General features: G+C 33.9%; 1 protein-coding gene across 8 annotated transcripts; it reads right to left on the reverse strand.

The window, feature by feature from the left end:
* Positions 1–7382: 7382 nt before the first annotated feature.
* Larp4B (La-related protein 4B) lies at positions 7383–26949 on the reverse strand. Of its 8 annotated transcripts, none has more exons than XM_036365047.2 (15): positions 26621–26949; positions 26354–26441; positions 25175–25374; positions 20219–21038; positions 19851–20100; positions 19636–19776; positions 19271–19507; positions 18615–19203; positions 17901–18541; positions 16412–17096; positions 15328–16206; positions 15113–15142; positions 14020–15051; positions 12959–13924; positions 7383–11846 (listed from the first exon to the last, which is right to left on the reverse strand). In XM_036365047.2, exons 3-14 carry the CDS (start codon positions 25185–25187, stop codon positions 13710–13712), a joined length of 5532 nt encoding a protein of 1843 aa, XP_036220940.2. In that variant the 5' UTR covers positions 25188–25374; positions 26354–26441; positions 26621–26949; the 3' UTR covers positions 7383–11846; positions 12959–13709. The 8 variants fall into 8 exon arrangements, with proteins under 8 accessions (XP_036220940.2, XP_036220926.2, XP_036220964.2 ...); XM_036365033.2 differs by having other exon boundaries at positions 26354–26551; XM_036365071.2 differs by lacking the exon at positions 25175–25374 and having other exon boundaries at positions 26354–26551.
* Positions 26950–27033: the final 84 nt, after the last annotated feature.

The following is a 27033-nucleotide window of genomic DNA, read 5'->3' on the forward strand; positions in this document are numbered from 1 at the left end:
AGACCCCCGGGGTTTTAGTAGTGGGACCACTCTTCCGACTTTCCACACATCGGGTATTTGAAGAGCGGTCAGCGACAGGTTGAGGACCTTGGTGAGATAACTTACTCCCGTCGAGCCTAGGTGTTTTAGCATCAGCATGCTTATTCCGTCAAGGCCAATGAATTCGGACGATTTGACCTTGTTGATAGCACTCTGAAGCTCCCTATTGGTGAAAGTATCGTTCTGTCTTGTCTGCCCATGGGTGCAGTGTAAATTGCCGGTTAAAATACCTCGCGCACTTCTTAGGGTCCGAGGAGGCATGGACATCGAATTGAATTTCAACTCGGTTGTCATGTTTCCTCGGATTAGACAATGTCTTGACAGTAGTCCAAAGCTTACTCACGCCGATGGAAAGGTTGCTCTAGTAGCGCACCTATGTTTGAGTGATATATAAAACGTTGAAACCTGCACAACTCAGAAGATCTGAGCGGCTTGGTATCTTGGACTGCAGATATCGATAGGCGTTCTCGGCTCATAAATCTATCAACTATCTCCTCGATCTTGCTCTGGAGTCCGTTGCAGTTAAATTGTAGAAGTCGGGTTTGTCTCAGGTGTCTAGTGGTGATCCTGCGGGTGAAGGAGGTATGTTTAGGTGGTGGTTGCAGCCCGGACCACGACGGAAAGTGACACCAGCCAGTACAAGAATTGCCCTAGACTGATTCGACATTCCGGCATATGACGGGCTTACACACGGAACAGACTGTGCGAGGAACCAGGAGTTGCTGAGTGGTTCTCGCACGAGGATTGGAGCAGGATGAAGGATGGGGGGGTAAGTCAGATTGGGAGTCATGGTTAGATCGCCGAAATAATAGCCCTTGGCCGGATAAAATCCGGGTCCATTCCGGTAACTGAATTGTCTCTGACTATCAGCTTCTTCTCGAGTAACCTTTTGCTAACTTCCTTTATTTAATGCGTTTCTCTACCGCTGCTATTTGGAAGTTGCGTCGAAACGTTTGAATGGTTGTTCTTTTCTTGTATATGAGGAACGTACTTGCCTTAACAATACTCTAATATTGACAACCTTTGCTCGAGAGTCAGACATTAAAAGCTTTATATAATATTTTTTCATGCTGCTGCGTCTATCTCTCGAATTGTTATATCTGAGCCCTCACACCACACGTGGTGAGATTTCAAGTTAAATATATGCTATAATACTGTAAGAACTTATTATGCATTAAACTTATTCCCCAAAAATCGAGGGAGAGACCGCTTGTTCTGATTTGTTGGAAAAGATCATACGAGGATATGCAACTGTATACTTTCAATTTCATTTATTTTGGAAGAAAGTTTTGTTCAGTCAACTTTAATTCAAAATAAATCGTAGAACTTCAAAGGAATTTCGTTGAACTCAAAGAAATGCTTAATCTATTTTATGCAAATTTAATATAACCAGAAAATGCTAGTTAATTACTAACTATGAATATATCACTTAAAAATAATCTGAATGTCCATCATTAAAACCATATTCCGTATTTCTTGCGCATTATTGACATTGAAACAGTACAAAACAATATTAACAACGAACCGAGTTAATTTCAGAGACATACATATGTACATCCACTATCCATGAGAGAAAAAAATAATTTTTTCAATATGATCTTTTATGCGTTTTAGAACACAACTACGTACAAATATACCAGATGAAACAAAGATCATAATGAATTTTCGATCTTGTTCGAAGCACTTATGAAAGTACATACAAGTATACCTATGTTTCTAAAAAACTCAAACCTTAAAATGAAACAATTTTTACTTTTTTTCTTGTTTTGGTTTTTTCTGTTTTATTTAAATTTACTTTATTAAAAACTAATCAATAATAGGTATATATATTTTTTATTTTTTCACATTATGCTCGAAGATAAATTATAGAAAAATAATCATGACTTTACAGTTAACGTACATTTTTTATTTGCTGTTGTTATATGAATTTTCTGATTATTATTATTTTATTTTATTATTATTATATTTACTTTGCTAATGTTTGATGTTAATGCTGCACAAAATCGAACAATACTACATACTTGTAATGAAACAAAAAACCAAGTCTACATTCAAAAGCATAGAATAAAATAGCTTGATGTTTTGTAATTAGAATTTGCTTTTGTGTTCAAATGTAAACTGTTTAAATACAAAAAGGAAAATAATGTGAGAGTTTAATTAAGCTGAACATACTTGTACAACTATTTTATTTGTTTTTGTTGTCAAAAGCCGAATTTTTGAAATATTTTAGGTTGCATATTCGCGATCACAAAGGAGACGATGTTAATTACAATAATTAATGTATTACGCCCATATTTTAATGATATACATACAATTACATACATATGTTTTTAGTATTTTGATGCTTATTTATCTGTTGTTCATATAATTCTGTATGTTGTGAATTTTAGTAACAGCTTTTAGTTGGTTTTATTGGTTTGAATATGACATACCTATATATGTATGTATGTGTTTGTTTGTCTCTTACCACACATGCAACTACATATGTATATGTACATATGTATATTAAAGAAAAGTCAATCCTTCACATTTCAATCGCAATTCTTTCATTATTTTTAGCTTTCAATTTCTTAATTTCCTATCTCGCTCTCACTCGCACCAAACTATACATATATGTACATACATATTGCAGCTCCTAAATGTTTATTTGTTTGTTTTTAGTAAATTTGGTTTTAGTAAATTTTTATTTACTATAAATTTGTTTAAATTACATTGCAATGTTACAATTAATATTTTTATTTTATTTTTATACCTATTTATAACTATTTTTACCGTTATTATCTGCATTTTACATAATAAAATAGTTTAGTTAGCTTCCTATTTGCTGCATAATTGTTTTAATTTATTTATTTGCCTCTTGCCTACTTAAATATTATCTATGTATATATAATATATATATATATATATGTATGTATATATATTTATTATATGAATATTGAATGCTAATATGTGTTTTGCTTCAGATAGTGAATTGATAATACGTATTACAATTTTCACATTCCTATATGTGTATGTATGTGTGCACGCAAACCGTCTTCCGTCTGCAACTGCCGCTACAATTTGTTTCCGCACTCCAGTTTCATCTATGCGTTTCTGTACATTTTTTAAACCTAATTAATTTTTATATTCTATCTTAGTTGTATGTACTTGTATATAATTTTTAAAGCATACATTTATATGTATTTATACAATATGTGCACCTACACACTTACTTATACTCATGCATATACATGTGTTTTACATGCATTTGATTCAACATTTACCACCCCAAGCGACATTTACATTGAATTAAACTAGTCTTTTACTACTTTGAAGGTATTACTTACACAATATAATATTTATATAAGCATATATATTTGATTGTGAATTCAATTTGGTTCTTTTACTTTGCTAATATTATTTCTTTGCTGCTTATTTGTTCCTCCTACATAAATTCCTATTTTTATTAAATATTTATTATAGATAAATGTACGTAAGTTGCACAAAAAACATCATAAGTCAATATTTTGAATGTGTTTACTTTTCATTTTAGTATATTTATCTTCTAAATAGCATTTTAATTTTATTATTTAATAATTGTTTAGCCTAGCCTAAACTCAACGCACACTAACAATCTTTCGCGCATAAATCATAGTTTCAATTCTCTCAATTTTCATTCTTCAAAAAAAAAATTATCAAACAATAATAAAAAATTACTATTCTATAAGGGTTTTGAAATATTTTTGGGTTAGGAAATTACTCATTAATAATAATTTCGACTTTTTTTAGACTGAACTTATGGGTCCAGTCAAAAATTCAATAGAACCTAAGACAAGATGTATTTTTGAAAGTGGTGCTGGTAACGATCATCGGTCGGCTCTACCAAGCTATGATAAATAATTTTATATAATGAAAATTCGTCAACCTCATATCGGCGATTCGGTTACTGTAGGTACCATAAAGAACTAATGTCATGCGAACAAGCCTTTAAGGACCCAGTCAGTTAGAGGAATACTATGAGATAGAATCGGAAACTATAGTTTTACACACTGAATAGTTATAACGCGCTTCTGCGAACATACCCGAAACAAAAATAGCAATAATGTACCGAAGAAGTATTGTACTTATTCTTCGGCGTTCGGCGTCGAGTTCGCAAAAAGGTTTGTTCGAAAATTGATAGATAGAAATGAAGATCCAAACAGATTATCTGTTACTTCTGATTTCTGGCATCTTATACGCAGAAAAATGTAGTCCAAATAGAGTCTGGTGCGAAATTTCGAGATCTATATTCCAATCCAAAAACATCGAAATCGTCAAAATAATAGTTAAAAATCAAATTTAGAGAAAATCAAATATTACGATATCGCATATATTTTACACATTTGACTGTTTTATTTGAATATTGTTGTGTCTTTTGACCATAGAATACTTTAAGATATGAATTGGTTATTAGATTATACCACAGCGATTGAAATATTTACATGTACCATATGTATTTGTTAATGGTATTGTTTTGGTTTTATAACTAGAAGCAGAATAACACAGCACAAAACAAATTTTGCATCAGCAAATAAACATTTTTTTCATGATTAAAAATAAAAAAATTAAATTTTCAAATTTAGTACATATTTTGTATTTTGTTACAAAAAAAAAATAAAAAATACACGTAGAATAGAAAAAATTTAAAATTCTAGATTTAAGATTGATATTATGTAGTAATATCTAGCTTCACATATCGGCACTCATACTACATTCACACATACACACTCATTTTGCAGCAATAGTAATTATACAAAATTAATTATATAGTAGGCACTTCAGCAATTACTTATCTTTTAAACTGTAATGGTATTTATGTACTAATAAATTATGAATGCCATGCATAAAAAAAAAAAAAAATTTATTATACATATCTACGAGTATGCATATAGATCCGTAGGTCAAAGTACAGTAATAATATGCACTAAATACAAAAGGTATGAAAATATAGATATATGTGTAATGCTTAATTTAATTCCAGATTCTTAATGACTAATAATTTAAATAGCAGATTGAAGATTACTCTCTTGAATTTAAAGGCAATTTGCACAAACAAGGGTGAACTTGTATAATAAAGAACTCGCAAAAATTAATTAGATTGGTTAATATCAAATAATACTTAATATTATTGAATATTTAGATGATTATTTTCAATTAAAGTATATTATGTATGTATGCATGTATGTGTGTACATATATATTTATATTACATTTATGGAAACATTTAAGGATATATATTTTAAAAGTTTCACTCCTAACGTTGGCATACATAGCTTATTTATTATTCATATTATATATTTAAGTGATATACTATTACATATATACAGATTTTGAAACTCCAATTTTCCGTTCGCAATCATTTTGCAATTTTCTTAGCTTATTTATTTCTTATTATTGTTTTTTTTTATCTTATGATCAATATTATTATTGTTTTTATTAAGACATTATTATTTTTATGCAAAAAGCTCCTAAATGTTATATGAAATAACCAAATTTTTTGGATTTCATCCAAGTGTTAAAAAAAACTACAAAAATTGCATATCCTTAGGCGCTCTTTAAAATTTTGCAATGAAACATACTTAAATATTTTAAAATTACATATTATATATGCATATAATATAAAATATATGCATATATACATATATATTATATATAAAACAATAATAGTACCCATAAAAACGATTTGCTATTAGGATTTGGTGTAATGGTGGATAGTTCGTGGTCAAATTACAGCTCGTGGTCGGTTCCAATTTTTGGTTTTAATTTAGTGACTCGCGTTTCTACTTAATGAAACGATTAGAATTATATATACGATTTTTATTTCTTCCTGCTTAAACATGTGCAAAAAACATATCTCACTAATCTCATTTATACTCAAGCGAGTTCCCTCAAAGGCGCAACATTGGTCGAAGTTGGACGGAAGGGTTGGTCTAAGATGAATTCTCATGTAAATTTACATGTTCCTATCAATTAATACATGAAATGATCATAACCAATAAAGCAGGACAATGGTTTGGTCGAAAATTGTTGAGGAAGGACTATTTGAAGAGAGCAATTACTTACTTAATTTGAAGAGAGACTGCATGGTCGGTGAACTTTACAGAACCGATGGTCTTAAGCATGGTTTAAGAACCGCTTACAGATTGTTGTGGAAACTATTCATATATGGTATGTATATTGTATATTAGAGCGAAGATGTTACTTTTTTAATCACGGATGAAATTATCTCTTTTTATATGAAAACATAGTATTTTTTTATTTTATGAGTGAATTTGAAAACGAGTTCCAATCACAAAATATGCATATATATACATGTATTTTGTTAATAACAATTTATTTTGTAATATAAGTGAACAAATTGCCTTTTAATGCAATGGGCATATGTATATTTGTATTCAAAGTAAAAAAAAAAAACACAAATTATAAAGCGTAATGCATTTTTGTGAAAATATATAGTATGTTAAAAAGGCTTAAGTCGATCTATGTAAGGGTGGGCATTTTGATGAATAATAAAAATTTGAGTATACGCTTTTATCGTTATCTTGAAGCTGTCGAATCTTCGGAATTATTATATATACATATGAACTTTGAATATAGAATAAGCTGAACTAAACGAACAAAACTTTTCCGTTCCCACAACAGTCGGATCTAAGTAACCAAAACAGACCCGGATTTTTATCCAGCCAAGGACTGTCAACTCGACACCATTCCTCGAAATTTCTACAGGATTGTTTTCTGCCGCTTATATTACCTATTCCCACAGGTACTCGTATATGGATCAAAACTGGAAAGCTTTGTCATATTTACTTTAAATATAAAAGTTAGCTAACATTATAAATTTTAAATATTTACTAATGTAGTTTTAAATAAAAAGGCAAATTATTCAAACCAAGTTTCAAAATTTCAACTTTCGGATTTGATGATCAGATAAGTGGTAAGAACTTCCCTACAAAATCACAAATATATTTCAAAGGTTATTCTTATTATTATTATAAAATTCATAATTCTTTATCCTTATAATTTTTCTATCAATTATAAATAATATGACATCAAGAAGAAAAACTGTCACAGAATCAAAAAATGTCTATCAAACTAGGAAACTGAAATATTCCTTTACTTTTTCTCTATGTCAGTGGTAGCTTGGTGAAATAATGTAAGTACATATATCTACTACAGAGGCATTTTGAATAAAAAAATAGTCTTGTCAAATACGAAAAACTTGGAAATGAGAATTGAAATTCAAGATAATTCAAAGTAATCCAAGCCGTTTGTGCTGGCACACAGCTTACAGCTTACCCACCCAATAAATAATAATAAACTAAAACGTATAGTTGAGTTGGCAATCAACTTATGCAAACGCTTTATTAACTTAAATAACAACTGCAGTAGCACGAGTATAAGTGTTCAATTATCAACCTTTTTTTCTTTTCAGTTTTTTCAAAATCCGTTATTTAAATTCCGTTATTTATTAATAATGCTTTCGTTCTATATATGAGTATGTGCGTGAGTTTTAGTAAAAATATTATTCAAAACAAAAAACAAAATGGAATGGAAGAAAATAAAAATAATAAATATACATATGCACATATGCACATAGGTACGTACATTGCTTTTGGTGAGAATAGAGTTACTATTATAGAAATACATCAATATTATTTAACATAGTACATAGTTGGGTTTACAAAAGTGCATTTAAGGTATTCGTATTCATATCTATACAGTTGCTGCAATAATAAGAAGCGCTTCAACTAATCAAACAAATTATATTCAAGCATATAATAACCAATAGTTTCTTACAAGTTTTTCATTTCAGGCCACAACAACACTCCAATTCCACGCCGATTTACATTTACACCTCTCTGCTTGGCAGCACACTTCTTCATCTTTTCTTTCTTTTATGCTTTCTTTTCAATCAATTTGTTTGAACAAACGACTACAAGCTTTTGCTTCCTTATCAGATTTAACTTATGCATGTACTTTGTTCATTGTACACTTAGTTAAGGTACATTTAAGAAGAAAACAAAACAAGAAACAAACATAACAAAAATTGTTTTCAGCCAATTTGCGTGGCAATGCAAATGAATGTATTTCTAGTTATTGTATGTTTGAATGTTTTAGAACTAAATTTACGTGTTTATACATATATCGGTGTATTAAAAACGGTTACATGTTTCTGATTAAGTGTATGTGTCAGTTTTTCGGTGTATAGAAAGAAAAAAAAACAAAAAAAAATTTTAATTAGTTTTTGCTCAATTATATACTACATATGTGTATATGTATGTGTGTATGCATGTTACAGCTGCAAGCACATATATTTTCATTTAGTTGATTTTGTTTCAATGCTTGTCCAATTACATTTCACTTGTTATGCACATGTATAAATGAATTATACTTGTATGCATGCATATAATTAGCTGGTAAATACATATATAATATTTATGTACATAACATACATGTACGTGTATATGTACATACAATACTTATATAAATTAGTCAACTTATTGTATAATATACGAGTACAATTTAACTTATCAACTACAAAATAATTTATGTTCATATTGGAACAAATTTAATTTCAATTTTGTGTTTTTATAAATATATGTATGGATTTATACTATATATTGTTTGTTTGCGGCTTAAATATCTGCATCTTCTGTTTAAGCTTAGAGTAGACATTATCGTCATTATCGTGAAAACCACATTTGTGATTTGGCACAAAACACACATACACACTAACACGCACTGTGACGGCATTTCAATCAGAGATACTCGTATATTATGCATATACATTCATATGTCATATATTATATAACTATGGATGAATGCAACATCTTTTATACACGCCTCTAGCTTATACATATATGTAAGTATGTGCATATGCATATGTATGTATGCGAACTTTTTCTAGTACTAACAACAGATTTGCAATTCATTATATTGTTATATGTTATCGCGGTAATTTCATGTCTTATGTATGCACAACCAAAAAAATATTTAATCTTTAAATAATGATCAACTAAATTTCGATGCTTCGTTTGTGAATTGTACATAGATATTCGTACTCTTATAATATTTATGTATTAAACTCCACTTAATTTATTCCACTTATTCAATTGATTACATACATATGCACATGGCTATACAGTTAAAGTTATGTAATATATAAATGATATGACTAAATCATGCTTTGTTCTGAATTTGTAATGAGTAAAGAAATGAAAATGTACTTAAACTTTGCCCTCGCGTTAGAAAGTCCTTGGCGTGAGTACAATAAGTCACAAATAAATACAGAATAAGCAAGCAAAGTTGTCAGCTACAGTTTGAGCTCGTATCGCATATGAATTTGTCTACTATGTCTCAACGTCAAAGCGTTCAACTAAGAATTATATGTTGAGAAAAGTTTCTTTAAAGTACGATTAAAAATATATACCCTACCCCCAACTTCCAACAAATCCAATATTTAAGAATAATGGTGTATAATAAATATAATAATATTAAAATTCAATGACTTAACGATAATATTTGTTTTAACAACTTAAATTTACAAACTTAATGCAAATAATAATAATAATAAACAATAAGCGAAATTCATTAATAGTTTCAATAGTTTAAGTAAAAATGTAACCAAGATAAAAACGCAAATGTAATATAATAGCGAGAGAATTCAATTTTTTTAAACAATATTTAAAATTAATACTAATTTCTAGCGATTTAATATTGTTATAAATCCATATTTAAACACAACCTAACACAGACAGACAAAGTCTTTGCAATGAAATCAATAGAAGTATCAACGTTTTTTTAATCAAGATCAATAGAAATTATTCAATGAAGCCAAATATTTAGCGCAACAATCTATACAGAAAGAGCGAAAATTCATTAAACAAAATAAAAATAAATTTTGTATGTGATCTACAGTGACTTATAAGTAATTTGTATATAATTTGAACCTATGAGATTTCTAATTCACAATATTTATAACGTTTTTAAACACAAAATTCCTCATTTACGAAAACAGAGGCGTTGTTATAATTTAAATGATTTAAAGTAATTTAAGTAAAGAAAAGTAGGGTCAAATTATTACTTGAACATTGTCACAAATGCTGAAAATATTTTAACTCTTTTGTTTAAAATATCTCTTTCGTTGAGAGGCAAATAAGAATTCGCTTGAAACCTTGGAATAAAAAAATTACGTTTGCTTGATAGGTGTGGCCATTAGCCAAATTAATGCAACAAAAACTTTTCTAACAGCTAAAAGTCAAGCTTATGTGCAAGTGAAATGGCCGCTTAACATTTTAATATTTACAAAACTAAAAGTTCAAAAGTTGTCATAAAATAATGTACTAAAACCGCCACTAAAGTTTGTCATTTGTTTTTCTTAACACTTAATTCTTTGCATTTGCACACTCACTCTTTCGCATAATATATTATGGCACATTCGATTATGTAATTTATACGTTTTGTAATTAGTGACTTCGCCTAAATTTGTGTTGCTCAATGAGTTACCTAAAGGACTACAATATTAGTTATTTAATCGTTTTTACGCTTTAACTCGTTAAGTATGTACATTGGATTTTTAAGGCATAAAATAAGTTAAACTAAATTAAAAATATAATAACAATATAATACGTGATACAACGTATAATAAACGCTAACGATGACCTTGCGACATACGCAAATCGAACGGCTTGGATCTATTCCCAGCTAAGGACTGTCACTTAGCAGCATTCCCAAAACTGTATGGGAATGTTTGATGTTGTTAGAACTAAAACAATGTTTTAAGGATAGTCCTTGACTTAAAGTTGTTTTCAAATTCAGCGCTATCTAACATATCACTGCAACTACCATCAACCCATTGCTTCTGTAACTAAGCAAAGTAAAACATTCAAACAAATGCTGGCCCTTTTTTTTAATTATTTAGCTGTTATGCCTACCGGAGATGATGACCGAAAATTAATTAACTTAACCAAAATTACATTGTTCAACAGTGAAAACTATTTCATTAATTTCCAATTTTATAAATAATCTCCTTTCATCATTAATTCAGATAAAATTAATTTCTTATCCGATGGTCGAAAGTGTCATTTTGCTTGCGCTTTGAAGACAACATAATAAATTTCCTCAACTAAAACATATATTTTGTTATGGCCTTTGAAACAACATTCCCTTTATCCCTTAATATAATTAATTTTCATTTACTTTGCTTTCAAATGTAACAAAATTAGAAAAGAAAAAAAAATTAAAACATAAGTCCACTCGATTCACTCATATATATCATATCGTTAAATTGTCGTATTTTAATATTCACTGTAATATGCCTAACTACAAATTTAATATATAATATCGTTTGTGTTTTTCGCGTACCGTTCTATAGCAAACCCTTTATAAAATTTTACACAGTCATTTGGGTGTATGTGTATGTGTGTTTGCATCCAATATATATTCTATGTAAATATTTAGTGTTCAATCAGTATATTTGCACACATACATATATGCATTACTTTTAACTGTAATGCGTACGTGAACATAAATATCTATGTAATCATTATTATATTGACAAATTAAATTAACTGCCCTATATACAAAAATAACGCACATCGTTTCGTGTTTGCCACGCGTTTGCATTTGCGTTTGACATTTTGACATTTCGTTTATCAATTGCTTAATAACTAAGGTTAAGTTTTGTTATATTTATTATTATATTTATAATAATAAGAATAATTTCTGACTAATCCTTTCTATACATATCCCTCGAATTGTATGCGATTCGTCTTTACGTAACTAAAACAGCTGAAAAGAAGTAAATAAAATCTTTATTACAATATGAAAAGAGTCCAATGCAAACAAATGTCATAAATATTTCTGAAATTTAACTCTAAATCATTTGGTTATTCGTGCTCATTGCGAATTTTTAAATTAAAACATTTTGGATTAAAAATTATTATTCCAATTTTGGATTAACAATTAAAATTTCAAATTCCAAAATGTTTTATATTAAAAATTATTCTAATTTTGTAATTGAAAATTATTCTAATTTTGGGATTGAAAATTTAATTTTTAGTCCCAAAATCTGATTTAAAAATTGATAAAATGTAAAATGTTCATATGCATAAGTTTTCCTACCACTGTTCTAGAGTATTGAAGATGATATCTTTGTGATGGCGGAAAAATGTATTGTAAGTTATTGTCGATTTGCACGCTTCCTTTTCTCTCCAAGAACCTGTTTGTTTGTCGAAACTGCTGTTATCGGATAACTATAGCATATAGCTGTCATACAAACTGAACGATCAGAATCAAGTACTTGTATGGAAAACTTTTACATTTGAGGTGATATTTTCACGAAATTTTGCATGGATTATTGCTTAAGACAATAATGTAATATCCAATGAATTGTAAAGATCGGACGAATATAGCTTATAGCTGCCATACAAACTGAACAACTAAAGTCAAGTTCTGGTATGGATACTTTTTATTTAAAAAGGGCATTATAGTTTCGATGTAACCAAACGTAGCATTTTTTCTTGTTTCCTTTAAAAAATGCACCTGTAAAAGGCTTTTTTACAGCTTTATTTGCAACCCTGCTTGTGTTTTATTAAATAGTTAATAATTTGATACATCACTAAAATTTAAATTTCAAAAATTATCAAATTTTTTTATACATGCAATATAAATACAACTATATTTAATGTTTGATATCTGCGAATCGTCACTGCTCTGCCCGTTATGCTTGACTTTTGACCTCTTGTCAAAATTTCAAATGTGAAAACAAAAACACCGTTCTACAGTTCGATTCCCCACAAAAGACTCACTAATGTGTTATTAGCCCTTGCTACGTTCTATTCTATCTCTACTTGATTGTTACAAAATATTTGAAATAAATATAAATATATCTTTTGACTTACCATATTTCTGTATAATGTTGTTCCACAACGTTAGTTCTATTCTTATTGCAATTATTTTGGTGAATAATTAATATCATACAAAACAATTGTTGTACAGTATTATTAAATTAGTAGACTTGTTGCAGCAGCAATTCTGGCGGAGCGTAGCATATACAAGTGGTTTCTGTTCGTGTTTAATGTATTTATTTATAGCTGCGCAAACTATTTGCAGCTATAATTGTTTGTTGTTGTTTAGTATTAGCAGCTCAATTGCATGTTTGGCATTCAAGTGTGTCCACTTAAAGTGATAGTAAGTAGCTTTGTGTTTTGAGGGCCAAACAGTATTTTAATGGAACACAATAATTTCGAAGCGTTGCAAATGTTCACGATTCAAATTCAAATAGTTTCCCACACAAAATTTTGCGAAAACTCCACCTCTCACAAATTTATATCAACTTTTGTCGCTGTTGAAGAAAGTCGAAGAATTTTGGTTAGTGTTTGCCTTCGTATGTATAAATTGCTTTAGGGCCTCCTAATATAACGATCAGATAGTTTGTGTACGCGTTAAATTCCTGCTGTTACATACGTAGACAATACCGAAAATTCTTTGTATGTCTTTCTATTCTACATTTGTTGCATATATGTGTTCTTAATTTCGGCACTTTGCAAAAGAGTGTATGTGTCTAAGCAGTTGTGTATATTATGTAAGTGTGTGAAATGCTGTTTCTAAGCGAAATAGTTCAGTTCCTTTGGTGAACATCACAACTGAAGATTAATTACGTCCCGACTTTCGCCCGCTACTGCTGCTTTCGGCAGTGTCGTGTCGTTCACGCACATTCTTCTCTTTGCCTTCGTTGATGCGATTGCGTGCACTCGTCGTTAGAGTGGATTGGGTCGCCGCATTATTGCTGATGGCCCCGCTACTACTGAAGCCACTGCTTCCGCTATTATTGCTGCCGGTGCTTTGGCGATTCTCGCGTAAAGCATCTAAAATGAGGTTACAAACGTGAGGTTATATTGCGAAATTATCACTTTTTTATTTTTTGTTCTCAACAAAATTAATTGTCAAATTTTTGGCTTACCTTTATCTTTGGAAATTTCAGCACGTAATGTCACCACATTACTTCCGCTGTTAATCACAGCACCTGTGTTGTTGCCACCACCGCCACTGCCGCTATTGTTGCCTGCAACAGTGGTGCCGGCGGCTGCACTCGTCAGCGCTTGGCCAACAGTCGTTGCGCCACGTTGCTTATCAAAGCCTAACGGTTTTTCACTTTGTTTTTCTACATACTGCAATGCAGCAGCAGCTGTTGCTGATGAAGAAGGCATTGCCGCCACTGTTGTTGTCGCTGTCGCCGCCACAATAACAGCACTGACTACACCTGCCGCTGCTCCACTAATGCTATTAGGAGTCTCATATTTATTAATGCTCAGCGTTGAAGTTGACAGTTCGCTTTTATTGGGCACAGCCACAGGTGAGGCATTGCCTGAAGCAGAATTCTCAGAACTCTTGCTGCCACCATCGGCGACGGCGCGTTCCTTGTGATGTTGAGCCACTTGCGCATAGCTTAAACGTGAACTGTTATTATTTGTCGTACTTGTAGCATTCGCAATTGGTATGGCCGTCTGTGCTGCCGCAATGTTTTCAATTGAAGCAGTGTTCGTAGATGTGGAAGCATTTTTATGCTTCGTAGCATCTTTTGGCGTTGCCTTTTTGGCTAGTAAATCCGCAACTGCAGGCGGTTTCTTGTGATTACTGAGGCTGCAATCGGCGAAATTTGTGGTCATGGTAGCAACACTGCATGTAACGGCTTGTTGACCATTATTGCTGGCACTGCTGTTGCTAGTTACGCCTCCGCCAACGCCACTGCCGCTGAGCGTACTGGCTGTAGCTGATGTTGGTGAAAGCACTGCATTAGCGCTTTTGATGATACCGCCCGATGTGGAGTTTGGGCCGCTGCTGCCACTACCGCGATGATTGTGTTGCTGATGCAGCTCATTGCTGCCATTGTTATCGTTGGCAGCATGTTGCTGCTGTTGTTTACATCCTGCTTCTTGTGTTGCCGCGGAAGCAGACAGATCCTCAGTCTTGTTTATGGGTTTTTCACCACTAACTGTAAATGGAAATTATGCTGTTTAATTGAGGGAATCTATAGAAAATATGAGTATATGTACATTTACGGTTATTCCGTTTAAGGTGGTCAACTACAAATAAAAAGAGTTTAAGCATTTCACTCAATAGATGTGCACAGCGTTCGTTTAAGTCGTTTTAGTTATGATAAGTAAATGTATATATAACTAGTTTACTACTTTTCACGCTCTAGGCGATTGTTAAATGAATTACAATGTTAAAATTCCCCTCTTTCTCTATCACCATTAGTATATCTCACCAGTATTACTGTCGAATGATGTATTGCCGCCAGTCAAACTATAGGCATTGGTTTGTTTGGATTGTGTTGGACACTTTATCACAGTGTTGTTGGATGAGGAGGCGGTGGTTGTGTAGTTTGTATTAGCGTTTGAATTTTGTTTATGCAATGTCGAGGACTTAATGTTTGGCTTTGTTGTAGCTGCTAATGGAGTATTTGGTTCATCAGCTGGAAAAGCACCTTCTGTAGCGGCGATGGACGTTGTGGTGGTGGGACTGATGGTGGTACAAGCACCTGTATTACGTTGTTGATAGTTTTGTTGTTGTTGTTTGTTATTGTGGGCGGAATCTTTGCGAGATTTAATCTTCCCATTACCACCGATGCTCGCGCCAGAACGCACAACATCTGCCAAACGGTTCTCATTGGACCAGCCACTGTTGTTGGCGACAGCACTGGCGCTGCTGTGGTTTTGGTGGCTACTGCCAATGCCGCCAATGCTGCCGCTACCACCACTGACACTCGCTGATACACCAGTTACCGTCGTTGAGGAACTATTAGATTGTTGTACAGCAATAGAAGGGCTTAAACACTGATTGTGTTGCTGTATTTGGGGTTGCTGCTGCAGGTAGCTTGTCTTTTGCATCTGGACATCTACGCTGCCACTTATACTTCCGTCATTTCCGCCACCGCCAAAAGACTGCAGCGATGGTTGCTGTTGCTGTGGTTGTTGTTGTTGCTGCTGCTGAAGAGATTGTTGCTGTTGTTGATGATGTGGTGTCGAATTCGTAGATTGCTTGGTACTAGACACCGCAACATTATTGTTGTTGGTGCTACCGTTACTATTTGATGAAGCCGCACCGGTAGACGCTAACGAGGAGGAAGCTGTGGACGACGAAGTCGCTGTTCAAGTCCAAAAAATTAAAATGGGTTAGAGTGCAAGTATTGTAATAAAAATTATCATTATACAATACTACAAAATTGTTGAAACTTGCTTAATTGAAAGGGACAATTCTTCTTTTTGAAGAAATCATCAACTGTAATGTATATGCTTCTGATAATACGTATATGAAATAGTAATAAACTTGTTATTGTAAGAGAGACAAACCTGGCAGTGGCGGAAAAGCTGCTGCTTCTAAATCGAATTGTGGTGGTTGTGGTGGCGGCACATGTTGCTGTTGCTGCTGTTGACCGTGATGTCCATGACCGCCACTGCGATCATTGCTGCGATCGCTTATGCCATGAGCACCATTCGTGCCACCTCCACTTAGGCCACCATTACCACCGTTACCACCACCACCACCACCACCTACTTCGTGGCGATGATGGTGATAATGATGCGTTGAGCCTGTATGATGCGACGATGAATGGTGATGATGGTGCTGTTGTGATGGGCCGCCGCCACTATGATGGTGATGATGTGATGCACCCGAATGTTGCGAGTGATGGCCCATTCCACCACCGCTATTGTAGTGTGGATTGTAATTATTGCCTTTGTATCCGCCTCGATGTTCGTCGCGATGTGAATTGTAACTTGAACCGCCACCATGATGGACACCTTCACCACGCTGACCATGATGTGCACCGGCGCCGCCGCCACTGCTTTGTGCCGACATTGGATTATTATTACCCACATTTGAGGATAATTGCAGTGTATTGCCGGCGTTGGACGATTGTTGTGTTTGTAATTGTTGTTGCTGCTGCTGCTGCTGCTGTTGCTGTTGTTGTTGTTGTTGCTGCTGCTGCTGCGATTGATGATGTGATGATACGCTACCACCAATGTAGGCTTGCTGCTGCGAAGTAGAGGATTGAATGAATATTTTTGCTTTTTGCGTATTCGCATTGTTTGTTGTGCTTGTTATTATTGATGATGTTGTTGTTGTAGCAAAATTATTACTATGATTATTGTTAGTAGCATTAGCATTAGCATTAGTAGAAGTAGAAGTTTTAGTAGTAGTATTAGTAGTAGTAGTATTGGTGGTGGTAGTAGAAGTGGCAGAACTATTATTGCTAAATTTATTATTATTATATTGGTTGTGGTGGAAGCTGTTGTGGAAGCTATTGGACATTATCTGGGTTTGATTTGATTGGCTATGCTGCTGACTTTGGTGCTGGTTTTGGACATAGTGTTTGTGCTGGTTTTGGTTATGACTTTGACTTAGTTCGGTTTTCGTATACGAATTACGATTCGGACTCGGATTCGGGCTCTGATTCAAATTCATGTTTCGATTCTGATTGGGACTTGCAATTACGTTTAAATTTAAGTTCATATTATGATTAGAGTTCACCGCGTTGTAGTTATCGATGGCAGTGATGACTGTAGTGGTAGTGGTGGTGGTGATGGTGGGGTTGCTAGTAAATGACTGCAAGCCGCCGCCATGCTGCCCTCCGCCTTCTACACCACCAACTCCTTCCCCTCCTCCACCTCCTCCTCCATTGTCAATGCCGCTAGTATTTTCAATGCATCCAATGTTGCTGCCATTGCCTACATCGAATTCTACACCCATATCGCTTCCACTAACTCCAACTCCACCACCTACCCCAACAACATTGTGCACGAAAGTGCTATAAGGCGTATAAAATGTTGTTATACTGACCCCACCGCTAACTCCGGCGCCACCACCAAGTCGAGTGCTTGGCGTATATGTCATAACGCTGCCGTCGTCATCACGTCTCCGACGACGATGTCGCGGCTGAGTCCAATGCATTGGCGGCTCCTTCCCCACCACACCGACACCAAGAGACGACGACGTCGCCAGCGACGATGTTGAACTAGACAGATTACTTCTGCTGTGCTGTTGCTGTTGATGAGGATGAGATGATTGCTGCTGATGCTGCTGTTGTTGAACCATCTCACCACTAGCACCCATACCTAACACACCGCCATCGTCTTGCAGTTCAGCAACATGTTGACCATGCAAATGTGCTTGTTGTTGCTGATGATGGTGATGCTGTTGCTGCACCGATACGGTTGGAGTAGCATGCGTAAAGGAAGAATGTTGTAAATTTGTAGATGCGGCAGCCGCTACTGCTGCGGTCGCGGAAGGCAATTGGTAGTGATTTTGTGTTGTGTTATGTGAACCAGCAGTAAGAGCATTCGTTTGCTGTTGCTGCTGGGACGACGCATGGTGATGGGAAGGGCCAGCGCTCGCTTGTGTTTGAGTTCCGTAATGTATGTGACTCGACATATTGCTGCCTCCACCATAGGGCTTATCCATAGATGATTTATTAATGCCACCTTTCGAAATAAATTGCAATCATTTAAATATCAAATTCTAGACTTACAAATATTGCTACAAAGCGAAGCTTACCTCCACTATTTTTCATACTATTGTAATGCCTTGAATTATTTTGTGGTTGTTGTTGTGATTGCTGAACTTGCTGCTGCTGTTGCACTTGACTTGAAGTCGTCTGCTGTTGTTGCATTTGATGCTGAGGCTGTTGATTTTGTTGCTGCTGCGATTGTTGTTGCTGTTGGTGCGGGTCCATTATTGTTGGTACAACGCTAACTAAACTACCAACGACATTACCAAGAGTAGTGATCATACCCGGTAAGGGTTGTGATTGTTGTTGTTGTGCAGTGTTGCTACGCAACTTGTTGCGACCACCACCACCAGCACTGCTAGTGTTATTGCGATGGTTATTATAGCGACCGCCGCCGCTTTGCCCTTTCGATGACGCCGGCAATGGCGTAGCAGATTGTTGTGGAGCAGATGTTGTGTACGCCGTGGGCACAGCAGCTTGTGGTGTCAAGCCATTAGTGGCAAACACATTTCCTAATTCATAAAAGTTTTGCCCGTGTGCTGTGGTAGCGGCTGCTGCTACTGCCGCAGCAGCCGCCGGTGGCCACGGTGTTGTTGCAACAATACCAGGATAGAATTGTTGCTGTTGGAAAGATTGCTATAAATGGAAATATAAATACGTTGAAAAGGTCTATGAGACTATTATAAAGAATCAAAAAACTTACAAATATAACGGGAGCATTGTAAGGTACCGAAGCTTGTGTCATTGCGGCACCATTCGTAGTATATACAAATCGTTGGGGAGCTGTATTGTATGCTACGGCAGTCGCTGCTGCATTAGGATCATATACCGCGGCTGGCGGCGAGGTTATTCGAAACCCATTTTTCAAGGGTGCAACCGGCGCTATTGGCAGCCGATTTATAAAGGGTTTCGCCTTCATCCTAGCCATTATTGGCTTTCCCTAACAAAAGATTATATGAAAAATTAATAACAGTTTTATTAGTTTGTTTACCATTTTAAAATCAGTACAAATCAGTGCAAATCATTGACACATAATAGAATATATTATATAAAACTACTCTTACTTACCTTGAACATCTTTACATCTTCCCTCAAATATTTAAAGGCCTTTTGGGCGTCTTCGTCTGATTCAAAAGTTATATACCATGAATTATTGCCCGCAAATTCACATGATATGACACGTGGGCAATTTTCGTTATTGAAAATGTTCTACAAAGAAAATAAATAGTTTCGATTTCCAAATGGCCGATTTTCAAGTACTTAAGTAGTCACGGATTTATTACCTTTACTTCTTCTACAGGCGTATTTTCGGAAATTTCTCGCAAGATAATAATGCAACGTTTATGGTTTGGGCGCACACGCAATCCATCCTCGTCTACTTGCACATTTGGAGACTCTCGAAGAACCTCCGTAATGAGCTTTATATCCTTGGTAAGCTTCTTTACAAGATTAAAATTAGCCACAGTAATAATAGGCACATACTGATCGCTATCCATTTGTGTTAACAAGTAGGTGTCATTGGCTAAATTCTCTCTGTATTAAAAAAGTAATGTAAAAATTGATCTTGTTAATGCACAGAAATCAATTAATAAAAAAGCAATTCGAACTCTCCACGACGATTAAAATTTTTGTTTCAGCAATGAAATTTTACCTGGAAAAATAGTATTCTAATTGTGTGGATAGCATTTGTTTTAGCTGATCTAACGGTATGCCGGAGTTGTCTACCGAGTTAGTATTGTTGTTTAGATGCTGGTGTGACTGGTGTTGTTGATGCGGACCATTACTTATACCAAGAGAATGTTGTTGTGTTTGATGAGTGCCCACCGAAGTAGGAGTTCCCGCCATCGAAACATCGACCGCTATTAAATTCGTTCCAGCCGCTACACCGGACAATTCCTCCTGTTGCGCGTAACAGACGGTAGAGCCGTCCTGTGCAATTGTGCCATTCATGACGGCGGCTGCGTACTCTGCACTATCAATTGATGTTACGGCTGGTCCGCCAGTAGCAACCTGTGCCACGGTTTGTGGTTGATGAGCGTATTGTAAATGTGCGGTCTGATGCGTGGCAGTGGGCACCGTTTGTAGAGATGCGCCAGCACTAGGAGGTTGCTGTGTGTGCGGACCGGCTACGGCGGCGGCAGCAGCAGCAGCAGCGACAGCTGCACTATGTGAATGTGTATGTGCGTGTGGATGAGTATGCGATATTAATTGTGTGTGCTGATGTTGGTGTTGGTGTTGACTTGGTGGGGGTGCAGCAGCTACTTGCAAAGCTTGTGGATGTGGTGGTTGCGGTCCTGTGGTTGCTATTAAAGGAATATGTGTTGTGGCTGGTGCTGCCAATTGCGTTGTTGGCCCGTAAAGATTAGTCGTGGCTAGCATCGCTGTTTCAACGGGTACATGAGCGTATATTGTGTTTGCAACAGGTGGTTGTAACTTGACTGCATCTCCATTCATATATACATAACCGCCAGCTACAGGATAATAAAAATAATTAATTCTCTAACTAAACTGATTAATATATTTATTAAAATAAGAAAAAAAAAAAGCAGTTTATGCATTACTGTATTAGCCTATGCCATATATGAATTGTTTTATTGCCGAACTTAAAACAAATTAAACAAGAATTATAAACACAATGTAGGATGGTATAATAAGAAAAATATGTGCTATCAAAGAATTAAAAATTTAAATGTACAGAAAAAATATTGCGTGTATTTTGGAATTTTTGATTGCAGTTAGCTATAGTTGGTTAATGTATTTATTTAATGAACTAAAGTTCCTACTCTTCTTATTAATACAATTTTTGTATTTTAACGTTTAGACAATAAATAGGTATCATGGCTTGCTCGTTCCATACTACCTAATTTCTCTCTTATACCCTAAATAACATTATATATGTATTTTCAAAATGGAATATAAATGCTGTTAATACGTGTGCAGCTTAAGAAACAAAACAAAAAAGGAAAGAAATCACAAACTTTGGAAAAATCATTAATGCAGTTGTGACTAAAATTGCGAGCAGCTGCTGGGCTTTTCTACATAAACATCATAAGTAGAAAAAATACAAACCCCATAGATATTCCATATTGTGCGATATTTGTAAACTTCAGAACGTTCACTTTTATCAAATAGCTATACCGTCGTCCCGCTTGACTGACCGTCTTGACGCACGCACTTACGCACAATATGTACGTTCAAGTGCGCGCTTTATTTATTTAAAAATTTAATAGATACACTTAACAAGATTATTTGTTTTTATTTTATTTCGAACCTCTTCGTTGTAGTATTTTTACTTTAATTGCTGATATTAAATTAGTATACTATTCATTGTCGAAACAGAAGTTGACGACTGACGGCCACCGCCTTCGTCGTGTTGTCGACGTCCAAGTTTTCTGTTTCCCTAGTCGTTATGTTACTTCAACCTTTTCCGCTTGATCGGTAGAAATTTGTCGTCAACGTCGCGGTGCCAACGTTGGTGTCGAAAAACTGCTACCGCAATCGCTGGCAACGTTGCTGCCTCGTTTGAATGACTTAATTCTAGTTCTCTTTTGTTCAATTGCCTTATCTTTCTTTGTCGCTTATCCCTTCAAATTATCGCTTGTCCAACTTTTATCCTCTTTATGTACGTGCTATTTTTCGTAGTCTCTAAATTTCCTCGTATGTGTTGTTTCTATTTCTAATTTTCTTTATATTCATTTTACTTTACCGAATTACAATTTTTTCTCTCAAAACGCACTTTATTCAAATGCATACAATGCAAAAAGATGATAGCTGCAAAATATTTAGCAATAAGCGAATATTTTCATTTTCCTTTTCATACAAAATTTCTTTTTTCTTCTCTACATAGCCTTGCTGCGATGTAGCTACCACTTTTTTCACTTCATCAAATCAGATTTCAATCAAATGCCTACACGTATTTCGAAGGAATTTAATTACAATTTCAAGAATTGTCTACATACATTCACTTCGTTAATAATTCTACACAATTTTCACTTGGTATATTTTATTTATTTCTGCCACAAATTAGCGAACAAAATTTTTGACATATCATTAAATAAGTCAGTCGCCGTTTAACTTTCGCCCCGTTTCACTAATCACAATGTTCCTCAAGCAGAGAACAGTCGGCCAGCAAAATGTTTCTGACATTATTGAAATGAAACGACTCAGTGTTGCCTACGTTACAATTTCAAAAACATGTGCACAAGTCAACAGTGTTGAATGATAATAAAGTCACAACATTGTTTCTTAATACGAAATGCAACATAAGTAGGTATATCCCTTAGCGGTATTCCCCGAACTACTTTTAGGACTTTCATATAGAATTACAAAATTTCCACATGTCGGTTGACTATATAAATATGAATATACATAGCATTGCGATGTTTATAATTCTCAGCGAGCAAAAAAATAGTAGTGATCAAAAAACTTGGAAAAAAATTTGATTTCCCGTCAAGGTAATAGTTTTTAATGCGCATAAATAGTAAGCTATACAAGCTTTTTTTAATTTTTGAACGGAGGATAATTTGTATGCTCGTAGCTCTCGTAAAGCCTGCACAGGAACATCTGACCTGGCCAATGGAAAAATGTAGGAACATACTTTGGATTGAAGAGTCGAAAATTATTATTTATGGCAGGAAAGGGTCTCGACAGTATATGTGACTTCCCTTAATACAGAGTATGACCCATGATACACCACGAAAGCTTTAAACATAGTGGGTCAAGTATAATGGTGTGGTGATGTTTCTCGTACAGAGGCGTACCATCATCCCGCTAAAATTGGTCTTCACCAGGACAATGGCCCAAAACACAACAATAGGCTTTCACAGGAGTGGTTTCGGGTCAAAGGAATTGAGGTTATAGACTAGCCAGCTCGATCTCCTGACCTCAAAACCATTAAAAACCTTTGGGCTTATATAAAGGAAAGAGTTTAAAAGGCTAGGCCCAAAAACAACAACGGACAAGTGGAAAGAGACTTATTAATATTATCTTAGCGAAGGTTATAACCAATAGCATAAAAAAACTAATAACGGGTCTAACCAGACAAGACACAATTGTTTTGTTTACAAATGTGAGACAAATCAAAAAACTGTACTTTGAGCTGAGATAAAACCTAATCATCGAACACCTCTCTCTATGGTCCGAATCTATATCTATACTTATGCATTCACAAATGTCAAAGAAAAAAATGTATCAAATATGAATACACATACATTGTGCGACAAAACTAAAGCACGGAATCTACCTTGTCGGTATTTAAGTGAATAAGATCATAAAGTAGGCATTAAATTATTTGTTTTTATTTTTTATTATTAGGACATTCATTATTCTTATTAAATTAATAAAAATTAAACCAATTACCTCATTAAAAAATAAAGAAAAATTCATATATGAAAAACTCCAAAATTCTGGTGCGGCAAAACTAAAATACGAACTGGACTCAAATTATTTATTTAATGTGTCGCCGGAAATACTTTGCCATGCTTCCTTTATTTGTATTAATAAAGCGTCATTATTTTTACAATTTTCACGTCTCGACGTTGTATGGATCTCTGCGACATATTTCACCGTAATTGCCTTGCAATAGATGTTGCAGAATATAAAAGGGTTATTTTTTATTGCCCGAATGACTGCCTATCCTCTTCTTCGGTTATTTTCCGCGGCCTTACACCTGAACTAAAGAGTCTGATGTGCGAAATCGGTTTTCACTTTAGTATACAAGCAACCTCACTGAATAACGGATTGGAACTAAATATGCACTAATTTTTTTCTATTTAGCTAATAACCACACATATCCAACATTTGCTGATTAATAAAAAAGGCAAAAAAAAATTAATGTGTACAGTTAGAAATCACAGCCATGTGCTTTAGTTTTGTCATCATATATAAATTTTTCTTTATATTTTAGTGAGTTAATTTGTTTAATTTTTATTAATTTAATAAGAATAATGAATGTCCTAATAATATAAAAAATAAAAACAAATAATTTAATGCCTACTTTATGATTTTATTCACTTAAATAACGACAATGTAGATTCCGTGATTAAGTTTAGTCGCACACTGTATATGTACATATGTATATCAAGTTTTTACTGATAACATATCATTTTTATCTACGAGATTTTTCCTATCATTATGTGATGAACAGTCTGACTTAGATTGCTTTCAATTCAGCAAAGACTTCCATACATTTCTCAAAACTTATTTAGGAATATCAATACTTAGGCATGATCTAAAAACTGTTTTTGAATATTCAATATCAATTGTAATTCACGTTACTTTATACAAATATTTACATATTTACATTTTAATTTTTACAATTTCAATAAAACCAATATTTAGTGTATAAAATAAAATATTAAAATTGAAATAACCGATTTTAAGGAAAATGCATAAGTAATGAAGTGTAACTCATTAGAAGTATTGAATATATGTATCTATATGTACGCATGCATACAAGCGTGCCAATAGTGCATATTACGTTAATTAAATAAAAATTACAATCTAGTAATTGACTGTAAATAAAACAGAAATGGTAAATGTACTTCAATTGCAATTATAGGACAAGGATTGGATGTGACATAACCATTATGGGGAAATGCACACTTACCACCAATATCCATTCCACATACAACGTTTTCTGCAACGAATGAGTAAATGATGATGCCTTTTGTGAAAAGTCTAGCTTTTCACAAATTATACTTTACGGATAAGATGCAGCAAAGCACGCTGGACAAAACGTATTTTATTCTTCGTTGGGCAGTAGTGATTCTTATATGGTTTTCTTTTGCGACATTGCTGCTTTTATCACTTTTTATAAAGAGAAATATTAAAACATAGTACTAATTCTCTAAATTAATAAACGTAGACAAGTGTTATAACTCTCACTTCTCGGTATTAATATTACATTAACATTTTCATTATAAAGTTTAGTTGTGAACACACAATATCTGGTTTAAGTACCGAAATCTGTAGTATTCCATATGTATAACTAAGGACTGATTATGATACCTTAGGGAATGTGTTATCTGTTACAACACAGGTAATTGCCCAATTTATTGATGCAGAAAATTAACATGGATACTGTTGATACTGGATAGTTACACATACAAAATGGGAGTTTTAATCAATAAGATTCCAGTTTTAATTAATTGCTAAATAATAAATTTCCGTATATTTCTAGTAATTTTTATAGAAGTAATCATGACTTACGCTGTTTCTACGGTCAATAATTGGTAATCAGGGACCTCGATGATAACAGCAATACTAGTTTTTTATATATTAAATGTATTGATGATGTATTTTGATTTTTAAAAAATCGGTTATTTGGTAAGGTATACACATGTATATTCACTTAGATATCTTTAATTAGTCACAATTTTTAACAATTTTGTTTTTATAGAACTGAAATTTCTCTGATATTTTTGACACACTTTTTTTAAAGAAAAAGTTAAATCTTTAATATAGTATTTAGCTAAAATTGTTGAAACCACTTGTTCTGTATTGTTGTTTTTTTTTTACAGACACGTAATTCAAGCCACCAGGAGACACACAAAATACACACAAATATCCATTTCAAGATTCCACTGTGCCAACAATGTTCTATAGATTTACACAGGTTATTTATGCCCAAGCAATGATCTTTACTACTTCAATGTTAGAACTACAATGTTTAATTATTATATTATCTTATTTTAGCGCAATGGTAAGATATTTTTGCTAAAACAAAAGCCGCTACGTTTCGTTTCCGTTTTTACGCTTTTGCAAGTCCATCTGACTTTTCATTTACCTAAATTCTTTTCGCCTTTGTTCGCTTCTTCGAAGCACACTTGGGACAGCTTGCGATCAACAGTTTCAAATATTCCGTTTCGTTTTCACTGCAATAGTGTAACAAGATGAATGTATGAATAGCTACGCGATAATGTCAGAATGTGCAGCTGTCAAATAATCAACTCGGTAGTATTAATAAATGTCGGCGCAAGCGAGACTGCAATATACAAAATTAATATGATGCACTAGCCAACCGTAGCGACAGCGGTACAACAAAAATTCAAACCTTGTTTCTCACTTTCATCAATGATTTAGTTACGATTTAGCCAAAACCGCCTTCTTCACATTCATTTTCCCTTTTTTCTTTATCTTTTTCTTCCGTACATCGTGAAGTGCTGATAATTCCTTCTTTTGCATTCAATATATCACAAATTTATTAAACACGTTGCATAATGATTGCACACATTTGCGAGTTAATATTTCCGTAATTATATGCACAATCTCCGACTAAGAATCGAATATTTCCAAAGAATTGCACCCACAATCACGACACAAGTGAGCGTAAACCCGATATACAGCAAAGAGAAAACAGAACAGAATAACAGTAAGAAGCAGATAATGAAAAAAGCAGAGATGTTACTATTTACATTTGGTCTGTAGGATTGTGAATAAATTATTAAGTACTTCCTAAATGTCCTA

The sequence above is a fragment of the Bactrocera oleae genome, chromosome 6 (genome assembly GCF_042242935.1).
Source record: "Bactrocera oleae isolate idBacOlea1 chromosome 6, idBacOlea1, whole genome shotgun sequence".
Lineage (NCBI taxonomy): Eukaryota > Metazoa > Arthropoda > Insecta > Diptera > Tephritidae > Bactrocera > Bactrocera oleae.